We start from the raw sequence: 23,676 nt of genomic DNA on the forward strand, positions 1-23,676 counted from the left end.
CGAAAACCAAACTAAATCCAGTGTATAACCAAAAACTGCTATTGCTCCTGGCTCGTTCGCTCACCTCCGCAGCTGCGACTATCTCATTTATAATGTGCTGCTCTTCTCCAGAACCCTCCCACAAAATCTAAGTTTTCCATTTACCTTCCCCAAAACTGATTTAACGTGGCAATATCACGGACCTTAGTTTGCAGGCCACTGAATTCTCCTGCTAGAACGGAAGCACCGTCATAGGTCTGGGCCACTAGTTTGTTCTTCATATCACAATTCCGAAACACGCTACTTAGAACAGCGAATAAAGCAGCAGAAGTTCTAGCTTGGCTAACGCTGTTGGAGTCCACTAGCCTAACAACCCTACAGCATTTTCACTTGCCTGAAACGTCTGTTGCTTCGTCCACAACTCAGGCATGAAATGAGGTACTATCCAGATTTGAATGTTTCTATTCACAAATCATCTCATGTATACAATCAGTTCATTATGTATAATTTTTGAAAATCCCTGGAAATAGCTCATTTTCTTCCAGTTTACTTACAAATCTTCGTTACTGCGTAGCGCCAGTTTAAAAATGGCTTTGAAATTTCCGGGATTCAGGAAATTTTGTGTCTCGTCATGACCTCTGAAAGCTAGCTCCTGCTTACGCAAAAGTCTTTTGACGTCAGTTAGAATTTTCACAGTATCTCTTTTAACCTTCACTTCATGATTACGTCTCATTTTAGTCAGTTTGTGATGTTCATTAAGTATCTCTGAAATACTAAACACGTGTTTTCATAGTTCTTTTTTATGAAATAAAACTACTCAGAAGATCGTTATAAGAAGCATGCCGTGCTAAATCTCTTGACAGATTCTTCAGATAGTCGAAACCTTTAGCGGATCAAACAGTGTTCCCTGAGCTTAAGAGCAGACATGACGAGCAGAATAATTTTCGTTTTGTAAGGCTAGCACATAACTACACTCATGCTCATAAATAATAATGCTGATACATGTTGAAACAACGCTCTGGTGGGCGGTTTGCGGGTTTAAGTCACCTCGGGGTATGACCATGCGGTGCATTTGACTTGCTGTCGTCGCACGGTGGAGCTGGCAGCAGTCCACATACGCAGAGGTGTGTTGGTGCATGTCAGAGTAAGGTGCAGCGAGTAAGTGTGCAGACGTTTTCAGACGTGCTAATGTTGACTGTGTGTTGAAAATAGCTCAAAGAACACATATTGATGACGTTATGAGGGGTAGAATACTAGGGCGACTGGAGGCTGGTCAAACACAGCACGGGCCCTCCGTGTGCCACAAAGTGTGATCTCAATATTATGGCAACGATTCCAGCAGGTAGTGAACGTGTCCAGGTGCCACAGTAAAGGACGTCGACAGTGTACAACACCACAAGAAGACCGATATCTCACCATCAGTGCTCGCAGACGGCCACGGAGTACTGCACGTAGCGTTGCTCGGGACTTTACCGCAGCCACTGGGACAGCTGTCTCCAGACACACAGTCTACAGACGACTGAACAGACATGGTTTATTCGCCCAGAGACCTGCAAGATGCATTCCACTGACCTCTGGTCGCAGGAGAGCGCGTAAAGACTGGTGTCAAGAACACACTGCACGGTCATTGGAACAGTGGTCCCAGGTTATGTTAACGGACGAATCCAGGTATAGTCTGAACAGTGATTCTCGCCGGGTTTTCATCTGGCGTGAACCAGGAACTAGATACCAATCCCTTAATGTCCTTGAAATGGACTTGTATGGAGTTCGTGGTTTGATGGTATGGGATGGGATTATGATTGGTGCACTTAGACCCCTGCATGTCTTTGACAGAGGAACTGTAACAGGTCAGGTGTATCGGGACATCATTTTGCACCAGTATGTCCACCTTTTCAGGGGTGCAGTGGGTCCCACCTTCCTCGTGATGGATGATAATGCACGGCCCCACCGAGCTGCCATCTTGGAGGAGTACGTTGAAACAGAAGATATCAAGCGAATGGGGTGGCCTGCCTGTTCTCCAGACCTAAACCCCATCGAGCACGTCTGGGATGCTCTCGGTCGACGTATCGCTGCACGTCTTCAAACCCCTACGACACTTCAGGAGCTCCGACAGGCACTGGTGCAAGAATGGGAGGCTATATCCCAGCAGCTGCTCGACCACCTGATCCAGAGTCGTCCAACCCGTTGCGCGGCCTGTGAACGTGTGCATGGTGATCATATCCGATATTGATGTCGGGGTACATGCGCAAGAAACAGTGGCGTTTTGAAGCACATGTGTTTCGGGACAGTTTCCTCAACTTATCACCAATACCGTGGACTTACAGATCTGTGTCGTATGTTTTCCCCATGAGCCTGTGTTATTAGCGCCAGTTTTGTGTAGTCCACGTTCTGTGGCACCACATTCTGCAATTACCCTTAATTTATGAGCATGAGTGTACTTGTGCTGCTCATACTATGAACTTTGGAATCCACGTGTTTTGAACTTCTCTTTCTGAAGAATGTGTAAGGCCGATGTTAGACGTCCTTTCTTCAAAATTTCAAGTTCTTCATTTTCCCATCCCCTTAAAAACGGAAGTCCTGCACGGAAGTAATCGTGTTCTCACTCGAAAGCCTTACTTAAGTCCTTGTACAAGGTTGGCCTTCATCCATATTCATTGCACACAGGACAAATAACATAAGAGAAACCCAGAGAGGCGGCACCACGGATGCTGGTCTCCCGTGCCACTGAAGTGCACGGCAACACGGGTGAGACAGCCAGTACCCCCTCATCTGTTCCTAGTAGCGACGTCAGATTACCACGGCAACCGAACGTATGCAAGCGGCCTGGCATGTGTCTGATCTCATCGCTATATGCTTCGCGCCTCCGATTGCCTTAGGTTAGGGTTAAGTTTTCGCAATCTCGCTGACAAAAGTGCACAAAGATTTATTGTAAAAACAATTATTGCTACTACTACTATTACTACTACTACTTCTTTCACTGCTGCCACAGAAAATTGAGGATGTCCGGCCTCTTTTGTCTCCTCTGATCAGCCACCACTGACCAAAACACAGGACAGACCGCTGTGCGAGCAGGAGAGGCAAGACCCACTGCCTCTGTCTCATTATCATCAGGAGACAGTAAGTTTAAACCTATTCGTTAGAGGTATGGTGCTAGCCTTTCGATCATCAGACACCGCAAGCGTCCTCGTGAAATAGCTCCAGACTGAGCACGACCCTCTAGTCACCTTCAGGTCATCTCTTGGTGCCAGACGGGGCACTCTTCCCACTACGTCGTCGTAAATCTAGTTGGCAAGCTCTGCGGTGCCTTCATACCGGGGCACCGCCCCGCCACTCCCTCTTCGACCCAATTCGCAGCGCTCATATGAGGCCGGTAAATAGCGGCTGAAGCAGCAGCCAGCAAAATATAACTCCTTCATCACGAACTCGCTACGGCACAGTCCCTCGTCATCTCAGTACGTCAACGTAGCTGATTCAAAGGTAAAAAGAAGTAGAGATATTTAGTGCAAGACTGTATCATGCTTATGCAAAAACGAACCCAGAAGCCATGCACATACTTAACGCCCCGGCTATTGCAAGAGTCATTTTACGTAGTGCCGATACCACAGCATCTGAGGTACCACTGAACGATATTAAAGATCTCTGTCCCAAACTGATCCAGACGACTGTGGCGCTAATAGCTGCGTTCGAATACTCTGCTATGTCAAATAGGCGAAAGCTTAGCTCTGGTAAATATAAAAGCAAACATAGAAATTAAACACACACACACAATTATTTGCAGCTTCATTCCAAAAAGAAGCGCGTAAGGATAGCTAAACAAAGCACAGTCCACAAACTTAAGAGTCGTTGTTGCTATTGCTGATACCATATGATCAGAAGCACTATTAAATGTTATTTAACGACCGGACTATACCGGTGAGGTTTTATCTGAGTAAGTTGCTTTAGTTTTTATTGTGTGTATTATGTTGCTCCACATATATTGTCGCGCTGTACTTACCATGAATAAGTGCACAGTGAACGAGGTAGCTGACATTCACATTGTTTGCCGAGCAGCGGAATGCAGGGCTCTCGGAATGAGAAGATTTTATGCTGAATATTTCCCAAATAGTAGGCCATCAGCAGTCAATGTCTTCGTTGCTGTCCATAAATGTGCACGTTTACACCCCAAATGGCCGATACAGGTCGGCGAAGAACAGTCAGAGCTACAGAGTTTGTGAACTCCTATATACGTCGAAATATATATTAAAAGGGTAGTGGTTTGGCGGATTGCTACTCCCTGCTTTTTAAGAGTGCTTCGATCTTTGGGACAATTCGCTAATTATTTGGCAGTCGATCTCTAGGATTTTAATAGTTCCATCTGTGGAAGGCATTTCTTTGATCTTGCACTAATAATTTGGGACCTCGTAGAGTGATCATTATATAGACTGGACAGAGATTTGAGTCAGTTACTTGGATAGCAGCCTCTTATGTGTAATGCAATTGTGATTCAATGAAAGGGTACCTTCAGTTCTCAACCATGTGATGAATGTGTAGGAAGTAACAGCCCCGCTTGTCACAGAACTTTCGAAGCTTTTAAGCCCTTCACCCGATGCAGAACCAGGGAACCAAGGTCAGTTCTAAGGCCAATGCTGCAGACGAACAACTCCGATGTTTTCAAGTTCGTCTTCTAAGCTTTGGAATGACCCAATCAGAACATTGGTACCGTATTCTTACATCGCTGTGTCGGCAGCCTTGACCAGAGGGATTACTATAGGTACCTCCGGTTAAATTCATGTTTTGACCCCAGTAACAACTCAGCTGAAAGCTGATTAGTCGTGTAATGTCTCTGTAACTTCTACCTAAGGCACTACCGGCCTTAAAAGCTTTGAGTGTACAAAGCCACCTAGTTTCATCCACACACCCTAATGTGTCGACGACACTGCATCCCATCCCTCGCCCATCACATAACTCTCCAGACTTCAGAAGGTCTCCTCATATCCATCTCAATAGCTCCATGTCCTGCTGTAAGCTGTGGTACCTTAAAGTCAGTACCATCGGACCTCATAAATAATAATAGGACCCACTATCCGTCACTTCTGTCTTTCTGATTTCCATATTACCATCCACTGTCATCTCACCCATCTTACCAATTCTATAACGTATATAGGCCTAACTTTCGAACACAAATTATCGTGACGACCCCTTCAAACAACCATCAAACAGATAACCTTGAATTGAGAAAACTTCAAATCTTATAGACAGGTTGCACAAGGTGCTTGTATCTTTCCATCATCAGCCCAAATTATTCTTGCAACTGACAAGTGGATGAAACTCGGAGCAGAAAGTTCTGTTATCTAAATAGAAGTTTTATTTTTAGTCAGACCGAAATTCCGTGAAACAGGTAACGTACTTAGACGCAAGTAACCGACCCAGACGCACTCAGGTTAGTCATCGCATGCTTGTGCCAGCCACTCTAACTGCACACGCCCCACACTATTACAGATCCTCCACCAGTTTCAACAGTCCCCGGCTGACATGCAGGGTCCATGGATTCATGAGGTTGTCTCCATTCCCGTACACGTCCATCCGCTTGATACAATTTGAAACGAGACTCGTCCGACTAGGCATCAATTTTTCAGTCATCAGCAGTCCAATGCCGATGTTGGCGGGCCCAGATGAGGCGTGAAGCTTTGTGTCGTGCAGTCATCAAGGGTACACGAGTGGGCCTTCGACTTCAAAAGCCCAAATCGATGTGTTACGTTGAAAGGTTCGCTCGCTGACATTTTTTGATGGCTCAGCATTGATATCTGCAGCAATTTGCGGAAGGGTTGCACTTCTGTCGCGTGGAACGATTCTCTTCAGTCATCGTTGGTCCCGTTCTTGCAGGATCTTTTTCCGCTTGCAGCGATGTCGGAGATTTGATGTTTTACCGGATTCCTGATATTCACGGTACACTTGTGAAATGGTCGTACGGGAAAATCTGCATTTCATTCCTACCTAGCAGATGCAGTGTCCCATCGCTCGTACTCCGACTATAACACCACGTTCAAACTTACTTAAATATTGATAAAATGCTATTGTAGCAGCAGTAACCGATCTAACAACTGCGCCAGATACTTGTCTTATATAGGCGTTGCCGACCTCAGCGCCGTATACTGTCTGTCTACACATTTTCGTATTTGAATACACATGCCTATTACATTTTCTTTGACGCTTGAGTATATATTACTGTACAGTCGTGTATCCTTTTTAAATGATGAGTAGCTCCTTTAGCGCCGTGACATGAAAAATCCCCCTCACTGAAGTAAGGAAAACACAATCCGCTCCTGCTGACTGAACCAGTTTGAAAATCTGCCTGTAATTCTATTGTTTTGTTTATAGAAAGCAAGATCCCATAAGCAGACTTTCAAATCCACAACTCCCATGGATAAACCTTACTAGTACTTACCTTGTGGTGATTCGTTTGTGCAAGGTTGTCGGTCTATGGCTCCATTTTGTGTTTTAGGTGATTTTAAATTTATAAATAACACAAACTTTGTAGGCCTATGGTATCTTTTTTATTCCATTCAGTACAAAACAAAGGCATGTTACTCTACTTCCACTTCCTTTGGTCAGTTTTCTCACCGTACTGTAATTGAATTGGACCATCAAAGTGACTTTGATAGTAACTAACCTAACTACTGTACTGAACGCTCGCCAGAACTATCGATTAATTGCTCACGTTCAGCTGAGGCTGTTTCTTTTATTATGGTGAGTTGTGACGTCATTCCTATGGTGTCAAACAAGGCTTGTATCAAAAATGCTATCGTATGTTGTCTTATGAGTATTACTGCAATTCTAACGGCGCTGAAGACAAAGTTTTCGTATGATTCAGTGGATGAAGACAGTATTCACTCACCCTCACAGACTGCCGATTCTGTTTGCATGCAAATCATTTTTGTAATACATTGACTGAACTGGGGATTGAAGGGCTAAAGGATACAAAAAAGAAAATCACTATAAAAATATCAGAACCAAAATTACCGGTGCACAGAATGCTGTTCATTTACTAGCCTACATCAAAAGATTACATTTTAATCATAGATTACAAACCTGGACTCGGTCTTTCCCAAGTGCATTACGATGCATTTGAGCCATTGTTTTAATTAATAAATATTAATTAGAATATTGTCGTTCGGATATTATTTATCCATGCAAACCAAGTTGACACTCTGGTGCAGTGGCTGTTTGGAGCGAACCGTAATGGGAAATGCCTTTACAGTTACTCTTACCAGTCACTGCGCCAAATGTCAACTCGGGTTGCACTGATAGTAAAAAGAATTACCTGTATCGAGGTATTTCGACCTTGTACGTAGACTGTGACACTTCAGAGTTCAAAATTGTCGAAACTAGGTAGGACAGTATTAGGTTATTCCCCACAAAACCTATTATATCACTGAGAATAAGAGATGGTTTTGACTCCCAATACAAGTCAGTAATGCTGAGGATATTTGCTAGAACAGAAAGCAAATATGAATACTTGAAAAGCAGGGAAAAAACTGATAAGGCAAGCACAAGTAAAAAGATCGATATGGAAAGAGATTTGTAATTTCAGGCGCTAAGCAAAAATTTAGGTTATGATTAAGCAACAGTATTCCTTCTGAATCTATTAGAGACAGACAGAGCAGTCACATTGGTCTTTCATCTCTGAGTTACGAAAAAGGTGGAGAAAATAAAATGACACTATAAGTTGTTGCAGATATGCTGAGAGAGATGAAGAGTATCCACAAATTAATAAGCATGCAGTGGGCGACTTACTAAAACCTCTACAGGATGATTGGACTTGATCTTCACTTATGGTAGAGTAAAATACACTGATAAGCGAAAACGATATGACCACTGCCCACCGCGACGTTGGATGCCGCCTGGTGGCGTTGCGGGCACGTGACGCAGTAACTAAAGTACACTACTAGCCATTAAAATTGCTACACCAAGAAGAAATGCAGATGATAAACGGGTATTCATTGGACAAATATATTATACTACAACTGACATGTGATTACATTTTCACGCAATTTGGGTGCATACATCCTGAGAAATCAGTAACAAGAACAACCAACTCTGGCCGTAATAACGCCTGGACATTGAGTCAAACAGAGCTTGGATGGCGTGTACATTCAACACGATACCACAATTCTTCAAAAGTAGTGACTGGCGTATTGTGACGAGCCAGTTGCTCGGCCACCATTGATCAGACGTTTTCAATTGGTGAGAGATCTGGAGAATATGCTGGCCAGGGCAGCAGTCGAACATTTTCTGTATCCAGAAAGGCCCGTAGAGGACCTGCAACATGCGGTCGTGTATTATCCTGCTGAAATGTAGGGTTTTGTAGGGATCGAATGAAGGGTAGAGCCACGGGTCGTAACACATCTGAAATGTAACGTCCACTGTTCAAAGTGCCGTCAGTGCGAACAAGAGGCGACCGAGACGTGTAACCAATGGCACCCCATACCATCACGCCGGATGGTACGCCAGTATGGCGATGACGAATAAACGCTTCCAATGTGCGTTCACCGCGATGTCGCCAAACACGGATGCGACTATCATGATGCTATAAACAGAACCTGGATTCATCCGAAAAAATGACGTTTTGCCATTCGTACACCCAGGTTCGTCGTTGAGTACACCATCGCAGGCGCTCCTGCCTGTGATGCAGAGTCAAGGGTAACGGCAGCCATGGTCTCCGAGCTGATAGTCCATGCTGCTGCAAACATCGTCGAACTGTTCGTGCTGATGGTTGTTGTCTTGCAGACGTCCCCATCTGTTGACTCAGGGATCGAGACGTGGCTGCACGATCCGTTACACCCATGCGGATAAGATGCCTGTCATCTCGACTGCTAGTGATACGAGGCCGTTGGGATCCAGCACGGCGTTCCATATTACACTCCTGAACCCACCGATTCCATATTCTGCTAACAGTCATTGGATCTCGACCAACGCGAGCAGCAATGCAGCGATACGATAAACCGCAATCGCGATAGGCTACAATCCGACCTTTATCAAAGTCGGAAACGTGATGGTACGCATTCCTTCTCCTAACACGAGGCATCAGAACGACGTTTCACCAGGCAACGCCGGTCAACTGCTGTTTGTGTATGAGAAATCGGTTGGAAGCTTTCCTCATGTCAACACGTTGTAGGTGTCGCCACCGGCGCCAACCATGTGTGAATGCTCTGAAAAGCTAATCATTTGCATATCACAGCATCTTCTTCTTGTCGGTTAAATTTCGCGTCTGTAGCACGTCATCTTCGTGGTTTAGCAATTTTAATGGTCAGTAGTGTATGTAAGCACAGCAGACACGGTTCCCGGGTTCGATTCCCGGCGGGGTCAGGGATTTTCTCTGCCTCGTGATGGCTGGGTGTTGTGTGCTGTCCTAAGGTTAGTTAGGTTTAAGTAGTTCTAAGTTCTAGGGGACTGATGACCATAGCTGTTAAGTCCCATAGTGCTCAGAGCCATTTGAACCATTTTTGAACAGCAGACACGGAAGGGAAACACTCTAGCGAAGATATGGGTTCCTAATGGGGAAATCCATGTAGATAAGTGACTTTGACAAAGGGCAGATTATTATTACGCGGAGCCTGTGAACGAGTACCTCGAAAACGGCGAAGCAGGTCGAATATTCACGTGCTACTGTCGTGAGTATCTACGGAGAAAGGTAGAAGGACAGTGAAACTAGACTATGTGTTCAGAAGTATCCGGACACCTGGCCGAAAATGACTTACAAGTTTGTGGCGCCCTCCATCGGTAATGCTGGAATTCACTATGGTGGTTGTCCCACCCTTAACCTTGATGACAGCTTCCGCTCTCGCAGGCATACGTTCAATCAGGTGCTGGAACGTTTCTTGGGGAATGGCACACCATTCTTCACGGAGTGTTGCACTGATGAGAGGTATCGATATCGGTCGGTGAGGCCTGCCAAGAAGTCGGCGTTCCAAAACATTCCAACGGTGTTCTATAGGAATCAGGTCAGGACTCTGTGCAGGCCACTCCATTAAAGGGATGTTATTGTCGCGTAACCACTTCGCCACAGGCTGTCCATTATGAACAGGTGCTCGATCGTGTTGAAAGATGCAATCGCCATCCCCGAATTGCTCTTCAACAGTGGGGAGCAAGAAGGTGCTTAAAACATCAATGTGGGCCTGTTATCTGATAGTGCCACGCAAAGCAACAAGGTGTGCAAGCCCCCTCTATGAAAAACACGACCACACCGTAACACCACCGCCTCTGAATTTTACTGTTGGCACTAGGCACGCTGGCAGATGACGTTCGCTGGGCATTCGCCTTACACACACCCTGCCATCGGATCGCCACGTTGTGTGCTGTCACTCCACACAACGTTTTTCCTGTGTTCAATCGTCCAATGTTTACGCTCCTTACACCAAGCGAGGCGTCGTTTGGCTCTTACCGGCGTGATGTGTGGCTTATGAGCAGCCGCTCGACCATGAAATCCAAATTTTCTTACCACCCGCCTAACTATCGTAGTACTTGAAGTGGATCCTAATGCAGTTTGGAATTCCTATGTGATGGTCTGGATAGATGTCTGCCTATTACTCATTACGACCCTCTTCAAATGTCGGCGGTCTCTGTAAGTCAACAGACGAGGTCGGCCTGTATGCTTTTGTGCTGAACGTGTCCCTTCACGTTTCCACTTCACTATCACATCGGAAAAAGTGGATGTTTAGCAGTGTGGAAATCTCGAGTACAGACGTATGACACAGGTGAATAACACAGGTGACATCCAATCACCTGACCATGTTCGAAGTCCAAGAGTTCCGCGGAGCGCCCCATTCTGCTCTCTCACGATGTCTAATGACTACTGACTGATATGGAGTACCTGGCAGTAGGGGGCAGCACAATGCACCTAATATTGAAAACGTATGTTTTTGATGGTGTCCGGATATCTTTGATCCCATAGTATATTTCCATAAAGAATATATTAGTGGAAAACATTGTATTTTGCAGAAAGCGATGTACTAAACATTCGAATTTTATTCTCAAAGAAGGAAATGTGCCAACAGGTGCTATTAAGGATGTTGCATTCTGCCAGCTCACCAATCATTAGCTGTTGTGTTTCACCAAGCCCATTCACATATTTGGTTGCAGCAAATGGTTCAAATGGCTCTGAGCACTATGGGACTTAACATCTTAGGTCATCAGTCCCCTAGAACTTAGAACTAGTTAAACCTAACTAACCTAAGGACAGCACACACATCCATGCCCGAGGCAGGATTCGAACCTGCGACCGTAGCAGCAGCGCGGTTCCGGACTGAAGCGCCTAGAACCGCTCGGTCAGAGCGGCCGGCGATCATTTTGGGGTTCCGAGAAATTCCCATTTGTGTGAAGTAAAATTACGGTATTCTCCCAAAGATAGGTCTACCATTCGCGCTGCGGCATTGAGAAGAGGCATTATTGACTAATGAACGTTACGTTGTAATTTTGGAACAATTTGTAGCCACACATCTAGTGTTCGAGGATCGCCAGACACCGAATGGTTTAAGCAACATGGGGCCAGGCCACATCGTACCGGACAGGTGTTTCACTCTCTTGATGAGTACTTCGGGAATCGTGTCATTGCGTTGAACTGTTGCAAATTTATTCACGCAGGGGTGAACTGGCCCACACATTCGCACGATCTGACTTGTCGTGAGTACTTTTTGTGGGGCACATTGAAAGGCACTATCTGCCGGAACCATTCCATCACGCTGGACGAGCTTGAACCGGCGATCTACATGACGTCTGAATCCACTTCCTTTCAGACACTACAGAATGTGACGGCAAACTTCATTGTTTGTTTGCGCCACCTCCGTATTGCGAGTGGCGGACATTTTGAAAAGATTGTAATGTGATTGCGGAGACCGCTCGCAGAGGACGAGTTTAATTATTACGCAAGCTGATACTGTACAAGCTGCACAGTGTACAGCGCCATCTGCTAGCAGGTTTCCGAACTGTTTCGCAACTTACGTATAAAATTGTTACAGCTTTCACGATAAACGTACGTTTTGTTGTTCTCGTCTGTCGATCTTAGTTTTCGAGATATTGACCTGTGAAATTGGGGACTCCTTCACTGGACACCCTGTATCGACAATTCTGTAAGCTAAATTGATATTTAGGACCTAGAGCACAAGCTTAGCATTTTTGAACACCCCTTGTATGTTGTCTGATATTTTGTACTTGATCATTGCATTTAGGACACGTATGTGCTCTGAAGTGTTACACTGACACACTTTAATAAAGTTACTTTACGAGAACCTAACTATAGAAAATAAAAACCTTTGTCAAATATCTATTTTGATGACAATAAATTCAAAGATTAGGTTACAAGATATATGGGACACCCTTAATTAGTATGTATGTCTTATGCTACAAATACTTAGGATAAACTATAAGCAGATATTTACCACTGTGTACTGTATAGTTTAATAAGAGGTACCAGTTTCTGTTTCTGATCTAGTGACTGCTACTGTGCTGTGTGTGTTACAAAAATTAGTGTCAGCAAAATTACGGTTGTGTAACTGAGCTTCTCATCGTTAGTTTCCAACTATATTTCTGACCAGAACATGAAATGTATGCAGGTCTCATAAAAAGTGTATTAAAAATAATGCTGTTGAAATTTATTTGTTCAAACTGATTCTGCAGTGTCACTTTTGTGTTTCAGGTTTCATTACACTGATCGGTATGATGGTAGGAGGTGTTGTCTGGGGTAACTTAGCTGACCGAATGGGACGTCGAAGAACTCTGCTTTCAGCACTAAGTGTTAACGCAGTATTCAGTGTTATTGCTGCATTCATGCCAACATATGGAACTTTTATGACTGCACGCTTCTGTAGTGGTGTGGGGTAAGACATTTTCTTTTACTCTAATTTTGATTGACATTAAACAGGACAGATGTAAAAAGCTGCGGCTATTGTTTATTTCATGACTAAGAATTTATGAACAAAATACCTATATCTAAAACTATCTGTAATATGCAAAGTTCACTGAGATGATTTATAAAATAAATCAGGGAAGCAATCTAAACATATAAGTTTCAACATTCTAGCAGTAAAATGTATATTTATGAGTGGTCACTACGGAAACACTAATAATATGCAAGTGTAAGCTACAGATTCTTCTTTCAAGGGATTTAGAGCAGCAACCAAAAATATAAATAGTGGAAGCTAGATCAATAGTTGAAACTATCTCTTGTGATATGGCTGGTTCAAATGGCTCTGAGCACTATGGGACTCAACTGCTGAGGTCATTAGTCCCCTAGAACTTAGAACTAGTTAAACCTAACTAACCTAAGGACATCACACACATCCATGCCCGAGGCAGGATTCGAACCTGCGACCGTAGCAGTCGCGCGGTTCCGGACTGCGCGCCTAGAACTCTTGTGATATGAATCCAGTCTTTAATCACTGTGCCCTGATTCTGGGTGTTTACCATATTTTACAAGAACGATGCACTATGAACTCATTTTATTGTTGCTTAAATACAGTATTTCAAATTAGTATTGACGGTTTTGGTCATGTCATTCTTCAGTTTCACCCGGCGTATATATAGACTGAACAGTCCTTGGGTGTACTGCCAGTTCATAGTGTCCAGTGGACATAATATTTCGGCGATCAGACATGTCGCCTTCGTCAGGTATGCTGACGAACGGGAATCCTGCTGTTGCATTATGTGTATTATCATAGAAGCACCACAGCACTTTGCCCATCTGACTTCCAGCGTGGATGAATGACTGATTGAAGACGGTTTTGGTATCTAAATGATTGCATGCATGACTGTTTGCCTGTGTCTGTATTCCCTAAATTGTTTGGTTAGTGTGGAGATTGGTCTTTTATCTGAAGCGTCGAGGTGGTGGTGGTGGTGGTTAGTGTTTAACGTACCGTCGACAACGAGGTCATTAGAGACGGAGCGCAAGCTCGGGTTTGGGAAGGAAATCGGCCGTGCCCTTTGAAAGGAACCATCCCGGCATTTGCCTGAAACGATTTAGGGAAATCACGGAAAACCTAAATCAGGATGGCTGGAGACGGGATTGAACCATCGTCCTCCCGAATGCGAGTCCAGTGTGCTAACCACTGCGCCACCTCGCTCGGTGAAGCGCCGAGGTATTGTGCGCCTAACAGAATGGGTAAGATGGTTGGTCGAAGCTGCAGTCCTCTTGTAAAGAGTTTCTGACTTCTTTTTGATGTATGTGAGGGTCGATGTTTCGCCTAAAAAGTATTTAATGATCGTAATTGGCGTGAATCGGTCTGATGCAAGATCCTGTTTTGCAGTGTCTGAAGTTTGGGCAGATGGCTGTCTGCCTCCGTTGACCAAATTTCAGACCCTTATGCACTGAATGCCAAGGAAAGATGTATAGACATGCGCTTTCAAATACAAGATCTAGAGAGGCAGAATACGGCGATGCGGTCCGCAGCGCCTATATAAGACAAGTGTCTGGCGCAGTTGTTAGATCGGTTACTGCTGCTACAATGTCAAGTTATCAACATTTAAGTGAGTCTGAACGTGGTGTTCTAGTTGGCGAACGAGCTATGGGACACAGCATCTCCGAGATAGCCATGAAGTGGAGATTTTCCCGTACGAACATTCACGAGTGTACCGTGAATATAAGGAATGCGGTAAAACATCAAATCTCCGACATCGCTGCGACCGGAAAAAGATCCTGCAAGAACAGGGCCAACGACGACTGGAGAGAATCGTTCAACTTGACAGAAGTGCAATCCTTTCACAAATTGCTGCAAATTTCAATGCTGGGCCATCAACAAGTGTCAGCGTACGAACCATTTAACGAAACATCATCGATATGGGCTTTCGGAGCCAAAGGCCCACTCGTGTACCCTTGATGACTACACGACATACAGCTTTACGCATCGCCTGGGCCCGCCAACATCGACATTGGACTGTTGATTCGGTCGCAGGTTCGAATCCTGCCTCGGGCATGGATGTTTGTGATGTCCTTAGGTTAGTTAGGTTTAACTAGTTCTAAGTTCTAGGGGACTAATGACCTCCGCAGTTGAGTCCCATAGTGCTCAGAGCCATTTGAACCATTTTGAACTGTTGATTACCGCAAACATGTTGCCTGGTCGGACGAGTCTCGTTTCAAATTGTATCGAGTGGATGGACGTGTACGGGTATGGAAATAGCCTCATGAATCCGTGGACCCTGCATGTTGGCTGGTGGATGGCTCATTAATTGTGTGGGGAGTGTGCAGTTGGAGTGATATGGGTGCCTGATACTTCTAGATACGACTCTGACAGGTGACACGTACTAAAGCATCCTGTCTGATCACCTGCATCCATTCATATTCATTGTGCATTCAGCCGGCCGGTGTGGCCGTGCGGTTAAAGGCGCTTCAGTCTGGAACCGCGTGACCGCTACGGTCGCAGGTTCGAATCCTGCCTCGGGCATGGATGTGTGTGATGTCCTTAGGTTAGTTAGGTTTAATTAGTTCTAAGTTCTAGGCGACTGATGACCTCAGAAGTTAAGTCGCATAGTGCTCAGAGCCACCATTGTGCCTTCCGACTGACTTGGGCAATTCTAGTAGGACAATGCGAAACCCCCACACGTCCAGAGTTGCTACAGATTGGCTCTAGGAACACTCATCTGAGTTTAAACACTTCCGCTGGCCACTAAACTCCCCAGACATGAACATTTTTGAACATATCAGGGATGCCTTGCAACGTGCAGTTCAGAACAGATCTCCATCCCCTCGTACTCTTATGGATTCATGGACATCCCTGCAGGATTCATGTTGTCAGTTCCAAATGGTTCAAATGGCTCTGAGCACTATGTGACTCAACATCTCAGGTCATAAGTCCCCTAGAACTTAGAACTACTTAAACCTAACTAACCTAAGGACATCACACACACCCATGCCCGAGGCAGGATTCGAACCTGCGACCGTAGCAGCTTCGCGGTTCCGGACTGCAGCGCCAGAACCGCACGGCCACCGCGGCCGGCTGTTGTCAGTTCCCTCCAGCACTACTTCAGACATTAGTCGAGTCCACCTCACGTGATGCTGCAGCACTTCTGCGTGCTCGCGGGGGGGCCCTACACGATACTAGGCAGGCGTACCAGTTTTTTTTTTTCCAGTGTAATAACGAAGGGAGGATGACAGCACTGTCTGGTTTTAGTTTTGTTTCACTTCTCAGCTCCCAACGCTTGAGGGGTGGAGATATTGATTGTACGCAGCGCAGTCTCCACTATGGGCCCACTTTATCTGTTTGTCGAAAGTCAGTCGTTTTTCTAGTTGAAGGCCTAGGTAGACTACTGAGTCGCTCCACTCGCCGTTTCTGCCAGCTAAGGGAATCTGCCTTCTTGGATGAATTAGTTTTTTAGTGAACATTCATCCTACTTTTTTGTCTGCATTTATTTTAAGTTCCCAGATTATGCACCAGTTACCGATTTCTCCTAAGTGCTGTTGCAGCTTCCTGACGATGAAGTTGATGCAGCTACTACTTTTAAACGGCTGTGCCGTCAGCATACAACGCTCGTCCGTATCCTGTTAGTTTCGGCACATCATTTGAGTCATGTTGAGCTGGTACCCGACTTTCGAGAAATATAGATTTTTTTCAGTGTTCTTCATATGTATCCCAAAGTGTTGCAGTTCTCTGTAAAAAAATTTGAATAGCTCTGCAGAATTTGCGAATAAAACACTATTAATAGGGAACATTTTAATCTTGTACAAAAAGTTAATTGCAAATTTGCGAAACAAAATAATATTCACAATTTTGAATAGCTCCCCAACAGTTCTACAGAAGACCCTAATGACATTTTTTGTGCAGATAGTAGTGTATGAGACAACTGCAATAATGAAGAACTCATTTTCAAAGTCATGTAAAGCTAGCACCCTATTTTCGAGAAATAAACATTTTTTCAGCGTACTTGGTAGATATGCTATAGTTCTAGATTTCTCTGTAAAAAATTTCAGTAGTTCTGTAGAATTTTACGAAAAAATATAATGACCACGATTCTGAATAGCTGAACAGCTGTGAAGGTGGCAACCGATTTTCGGGAAATTTACCTTTTTTTAAAGTTCGTTACAGATATGCTACAGTTCTAGAGTCCTCTGTTCAAATTTTGAATAGTTCTGTAGAACTTCGCAAAAAAATTATGATCACATTTCTGAATAGCTGACTACCTGTGAAGTTGGCACCGGACTCTCGAGAAACACACAATTTTTTTTTTCAGAGTTCTTGATGGATATTCTATAGTTCAAGAGTTCTCTGTACAGAATTTGAGTAGTTCTGCACGACTTCTCGAAGCAAACACTAGTAATCGGGGAAATTTTAATGTTGTAAAAGATTATTTGCCGATCTGTGAAAATTAAATTGTGTTCACAATTCTGAATAGCTCCCCAAGAGTTATACAGGAAACCTTAACGAAATTTTTTGTGTAGGGAATAGTTTATGAGAACATTACAATAATGAGAGACCTATTTTCACTACAGAAAATATACGAAATCGCACTAGAGTTCTGATGACAGTTCCGATCACTGTTCTGGAGAGCACCCCAAGCGTTTTATCGAAAAACTTAACGTAATTTCTTGCGAAGACAATCGTTTATAATTGCAGTAACGTAGGACCTCGTTTACGAACATATAGCTTTTCAATCGGAAGCTGAGCTGAGCTGCCCTAGTTCCGATCGGTGCATGTAGGTACAAGATGACACACATCGTGTCGACTGTCGTTATGTATCCGACTGCTGACAACATCAGAAATCTAGGTAGCTGTCTTATTTTCGTTTAGTTGTTGCGTTGTATCACAACAATTTTAATTTAATTTGATATTCTTTGCTATAATTACGTACTAGATTTAAAACAACTGTCTCTATAACGTTCTTTCACGAATTCCAGTTACTTCAGTGTTCGATACATACAGGTATTTTCCAACATTAAAAAGACATACGTCATTTTTTTCGCAGAGGAGTTCAGATGCGTCTTAGAACTCAAGCAACTTTGGTGCGTTCATACGTTTAGTGTCGGGTTTGGAAAACATGGATAGGGGTAGGATCTCGTTCGCTTAGACTCACGCAGCTACATCAGTTAATTTACGTCAGTTCAAAACGAACACCCTGACTGGAGCACCATACAACAGTAGTTGGTAATCGTCAATTCGATGAGAGGGTGAGTGCTGTAGTGGATCGCATTTATAATGCTACAGCTGCCAGAGAGAGCCGTTTGGTGAAGATAGCTCTGGGCCAGATATTTGGAAATGAGAAAGAGCGAGAAAGGGAGGGGGGAGGGGGAGAGAGAGTTCGGAGCGAGATGGAGCACGGAGATCTTGGAACTTGGATTTGTCTGTTCTTGAAGGAGCTTAATAGCCTAAAATATAAGCGTGTTTGTAGACTTAATTAACATTTTAAATGATTTCCTTAATGTATTTAAACAATATCTGTTACAGCATAGGATTCTTTTATCAGTGACGTTGTTTTACCTTGAGTTTATAAAACTTGTCATTACTCAGTTACAAAATGAGAATTTGACTAAATTTCAGGTATAGAAATTGACTTAAATGTCAGTTTTAATATAATTTTAAATGTACAGATGCTTTTACGTTCTAGTTCTAAATTTAAGCTTTGAAATGGAAATAAATATCAACTAAAAATTCCAAATCAGTGACAAACATAAATTTGATTCAGCAAATTTGTTGAAGTTAGTTACCATCTCAAAGGCTAAATTTGAAACTAAAAGGCTAAGTATCTGTCCATTTAAAATTATAAAATGAGAATATGAGTTAATTTCCATACCTAAAAGAACAGAGTGAATGTGCTGCGGATAGCAACGATGTGACCAAACATAATGAAAAATGTAAATATTGCGAGAATCATTTGAAACTCGTTTTAATACGTTACAAACCTATTTTTAGCTAGAGAAAAATATAGAATGCAGGTTCCTAGTAACACAGAAATAGAGCTGATTAGTTTAAAAACCATTTCATTGTTGAAAATGAAATCTGATAAGCTTTATTCTTATTTAAATAACTCTGCCTTACGTAATTTCTGGCACTCAGTATACAGTGAACATCTCCAAGAACTAGTTACCGAGGACTAAGTCTCTCTCAATGCTTTTCATCCATAACATCTATTAAAGGCAAAGCAACGTCACGGATAAAATAATCAGATTAATGGTATGTATGGTTCCTGTGCTATAGCAGATATTATGTAAATATATTAAAGAAATCATTTAAAAATGCTAATTAAGTCTACAATCATATTTTAGGCTATTTCTATCTCTATCTGTATGTCTCACTCTTCGCATCCAAAAATCTGGGCCAGAGCTATCTTCACCAAACGACAGACACTCTGGCAGGTATAGCACCATAAGCGCGGTGAACAACAGAACTTACCCTCGCATCGAAGAGATGATTTCTGATTGTTGTTGAATGGCGCTCCAAGTGTGTTTAGAACTGACGTAAATTAATTGATTTCATTGCATTAGTCTAAGGGAACAAGATCCTACCCCTATCCCTGTTTTGAAACCCCGACACTGAACGTATAAAAGTACAAAGGGTGCTTGAATTGTATGACGCATCTGAACTCCTCTGCGAAAAAAATGACGTATGTCTTTTTAATATTGGAAAATACCAGTACGTATCGAACACGAAAGTACCCGGAAATCGTGAAAACACGTTATAGAGACAGCCATCTTCAAATCCGGTACATAGTTGTAGAAAAGAATATCAAATTAAATTAAAGTTGTTGTAATACACCGCAATAGCTAGACGAAAAAATGAGACCTACCTAGACTGCTAACGTTGCCAGCAGTCGGGTACATAACGGTAGTCCACACGATGTGAGTCGACTTATATCTATATGCAACGATCACAACTAGGGCAGCTCAGCTAAAATAAAAAATTTAAAAAAAATTTTCAAATGGCTCTGAGCACTATGGGACTTAACTTCTGAGGTCATCAGTCCCCTAGAACTACTTAAACCTAACTAACCTAAGGACATCACACACATCCATGCCCGAGGCAGGATTCGAAACCGTAGCGGTCGCGCGGTTCCAGACTGTAGCCCTTAGAACCGCTCGGCCAACCCGGCCGGCAGCTCAGCTCAGCTTCCGATTGAAAAGCTACATGTTCGTAATGTGGGTCCCACATTATTGCAGTTATAAACATCGTCTTCACTAGAAATTATATTACGTTTTTCGATAAAACTCTTGGGATGCTTTTCAGAACAGTGATCGGAACTGTCATCAGAACTCTAGTGCGATTTCGTATATTTTCTGTAGTGAAAATAGGTCTCTCATTATTGTAATGTTCTCATAAACTATTACCTGCACAAAAAAGTTTCGTTAAGGTATCCTTTAGAACTCTTGGGGAGCTATTCAGAATTGTAAACACAATTTAATTTTCGCAAATCGGCACATAATCTTTTACAACATTAAAATTTCCCAGATTACGAGTGTTTTCTTCGCGAAGTCGTGCAGAACTATTCAAGTTCTGTACTGTGAACTCTTGAACTGTAGAATATCCACCAAGAACCCTGAAAAAATAGTATTCAAAACTTGTACAGAGGACTCTAGAACTGTATCATATGTGTAAAGAACTTTATATATATATATATATATATATATATATATATATATATATATATATATATATATTTTTCCAAAATCAGTTGCCACCCTGCTCAGTTATTCAGAATTGTGATCTTTTTTTTTTCGAAAAATTCTACAGAACTATTCAATTTTTTTTACAGATAACTGTAGGACTATGGACTATGGAGTACGTATCAGGAACTCTGAAAAATGTACATTTCTCGAAATTCAGGTGCCAACTTCACCATGATTTGTATACAGCGAGTATAGTATGAGGCCCAGAACCGGAATAGGCGGGACCCCGGCCACGGAATGTGTGACCGTACTAACATGTTTGCCGCACCTAAGAGAGTATTTCCTCCCCGCCAGGAACGAGTCAGTGATGTGTTTCATGTGTCCTGTAATATCTAACTAGGATAACTTATAAATTAAGCCATCACGCCGGACTTCATCGAATTCTTTCTCGATGTCGAGAAATACCGCTCGTATGCTGCTTTTCCTATCCCTCGCCCTGCATACGTGTTCCACCAGACGCAGGGATTGATGGATGGTACTGTGTTCAGGACGGAAGCCAAACTGTTCAGGGCTGATAATGTTCTGGTCACTCAGGAATTTGGTAAGGTGTCTGTGGATAAGATACCCCAGTACTTTTCCTATGAAGCACAGGAGAGAAACTGGTCTGTAGCTTTGGGGAAGGATGGGGTTTTTATTGAGTTTGGGTAGGGTTACAAACTGAGCAGTTTTTCAGGCAGTTGGGAAGCACGTTAGGGAGAGGCATTAGTCGTGTATAGATGTGAGGTATGTGACTGCGGTAGGGGAAGGTGTTTTAGGTAAGGGACACGGACCCTATCAGGGCTGGGAGATTTGTTGTTCCCCTGTCGTATGATGTAGGCACACGTAAGGCGATCGGAAACTGGTGTAAATTCTGTCTCTAGCCTCTCTTGCCTCAAATGAGTCACTTGTCTGACTCTTATTTATTCCTGCCTATGACTCTCACCATCTTCAATTACATGAGTTCGGAATTGCGGCTGTAGCGATGTCGCCAACACTTCTGCCTTCTCCTCATCTTCGTTTACTAATCCGTTTTCTCCACGGAGTGGCCTGTCTACCCTGGGAGCAGCCTTCAGCGCTTTCGTGATCTTCCATACTTGGTTCATATTCTGCTCAGTTTCTCTGAGCTTTCCTTCCCAGCTGAGTCGTCTGTGCTCTTGTAACATTCTCTTTACCTGAGCTTCTAGCTGCCTTAGCGGACGACGATCGATGGAGTAGTGAAATGTCGGCCAATCCCTCCTCACTTACCGCTTTACGAATATCAGTCTCCATGTTTGGAGTTCAGGTCCCCCTGCTGCTATAACTCGCTCGCTATTTTCGAAGAAAACCTGAAGGTCCATTACGTTAATGTTAAATCGCGGGGGTTTATAAGCAGTAATTATTTTCATTACCTGGTTTCCTGTTTTTAGTTCTATCCCGGCCACCTCGACTGTGACCAAATTTGGTATATCGATTTTTCAGTGGCAGATTCTTGGCCTCAGAAAGACAGCAACACCTCCGTCAGGGGGCTTTCGTCTTTCGATCCTGTGGGCAGAGTAATTGCGCACCTTAAATCGATTGGTCGGCAACAGATGCGTCTCTGTGATGCAGGCGACATCTGTGGTTTGTCGGTCTAGAAAGGATTGTAATTGAAGGGTTTTATCGGCAATGCCGTTGGTATTCCAGTTTAAAATACAGAAGGTCCGCGTTGTATTAGGTCCATCGACAAATAGTGACGTCGTAGCTTTCACAATTATCATGACTTTTAAAAATCGATCTGTTTCTGCGCGGACTGCACCTAGCGTCTCTCCAAATTTTTTCACTATTGCGCTCAGGTTTAACCCAATGAACAGCGATAACCTAACCTGACTGCTGAAGTCATCGCCAGTGTTTGGCGTCGCCTGAGGTGCAATAAGTGGTGTAAGCTCACGAACCTCTTGTCGCCCCCTGTTCACGAGTCTGCGTATTTTGACATTGGCCTCTCAATACATATGTATTCCATACTGTCATTTCTTGTTATCATTATTAGCTTATTCCCAAGAATAAGCAGCTTCCACTCAGTTAATACTCGGCAGAAATCAAGCCTGCATTTTAATCGTACTTCCTTAATTCCTGTGCACAAATGTGTGCAGTATACTGCTGCATCCATTTTCAATAAGCTACCACTCGAATTCAAAAATCTTGGCAGTAATCCCCGTGCTTTCAAATCAAAACTGAAGAGTTTCCTCATGAGTCACTCCTTCTATTCTAATGAGTTCCTTGAAAAATTGAGCTGATTCTTGTTGTATTGTTGATTTGTTTACTTAAACTTATGGTTTGACTGTTTTTGGGTTCATTAACATTCTATTTTTATCTGTTATTACTTTTATGTTGTAATTTCGTGTACTGACATGTACCATTACCTTGGAGATTTGCTCCTCAATATGGTCCTACGGAAGTAGACATGTCAATAAAAATTAATAATAAACCTCTGAAACCAACGACATGACTATGGCGTTCCTCCTTCCGGCCTCTGGGACAAGTGTAAGTACTTTTAGCACACTTCCGGATAGGACACTCTCCTCTGACACATGGATTCTTCCTTTGTCAGAAGACTCACTGGTATGCAGCGCTTGTATTGTACAGGTTACTTTATGCCACATTTTAACTGAATGCATTGTATATGAAGCCATGAGGGCCGCAACCCATTTACCTGTTGACATGGCATCTATTTTAGGGGATGATGAATCAAATGTGGTTCTTGTGTTAGGATGCTGTGTGATGGCTTGTCTTCTCAGTAGTGTGTTAGGTAAAAGTTTTTAATGTGTTTCTAGGTTGGCTGCTTCCTCTTTCATTTTCCAATTGACTGTGCAGGCACAGTTCCTTATTCCACTATTTTAGATCTCGTGTGGTTGTAGTCTATGTATTTTACTTACACACTGCCCTGAGGCATCCATATTTTGCTATTTTGTGTGACAGTGTGAGTGAGAGAGTTCCAGGATGGCTGTGATTCCCAATTTTTAATTTACATTTTATTGCTGCCTTCTCACAACTGATAACCACATTTGTACTGTTTTAGTTCAGTATGGGCACTGATAACTTCGCTACTGAGCACCCTGTACGTACCACCACCACCATTACAG

At 43.2% G+C, this 23,676-nt stretch overlaps 1 protein-coding gene across 2 annotated transcripts in view; it reads left to right on the forward strand.

Moving 5' to 3' along the window:
• LOC126249606 (synaptic vesicle glycoprotein 2B-like) overlaps positions 1-23,676 on the forward strand; it is a 343,706-nt gene that overhangs the window by 215,434 nt on the left and 104,596 nt on the right. For both annotated transcript variants that reach the window (XM_049951273.1, XM_049951272.1), the window contains exon 4: positions 12,650-12,830. In XM_049951273.1, coding sequence (XP_049807230.1) covers positions 12,650-12,830 — 181 coding nt within the window. The remainder of the gene's footprint in view (positions 1-12,649; positions 12,831-23,676) is intronic.

The sequence above is a fragment of the Schistocerca nitens genome, chromosome 3 (genome assembly GCF_023898315.1).
Source record: "Schistocerca nitens isolate TAMUIC-IGC-003100 chromosome 3, iqSchNite1.1, whole genome shotgun sequence".
Lineage (NCBI taxonomy): Eukaryota > Metazoa > Arthropoda > Insecta > Orthoptera > Acrididae > Schistocerca > Schistocerca nitens.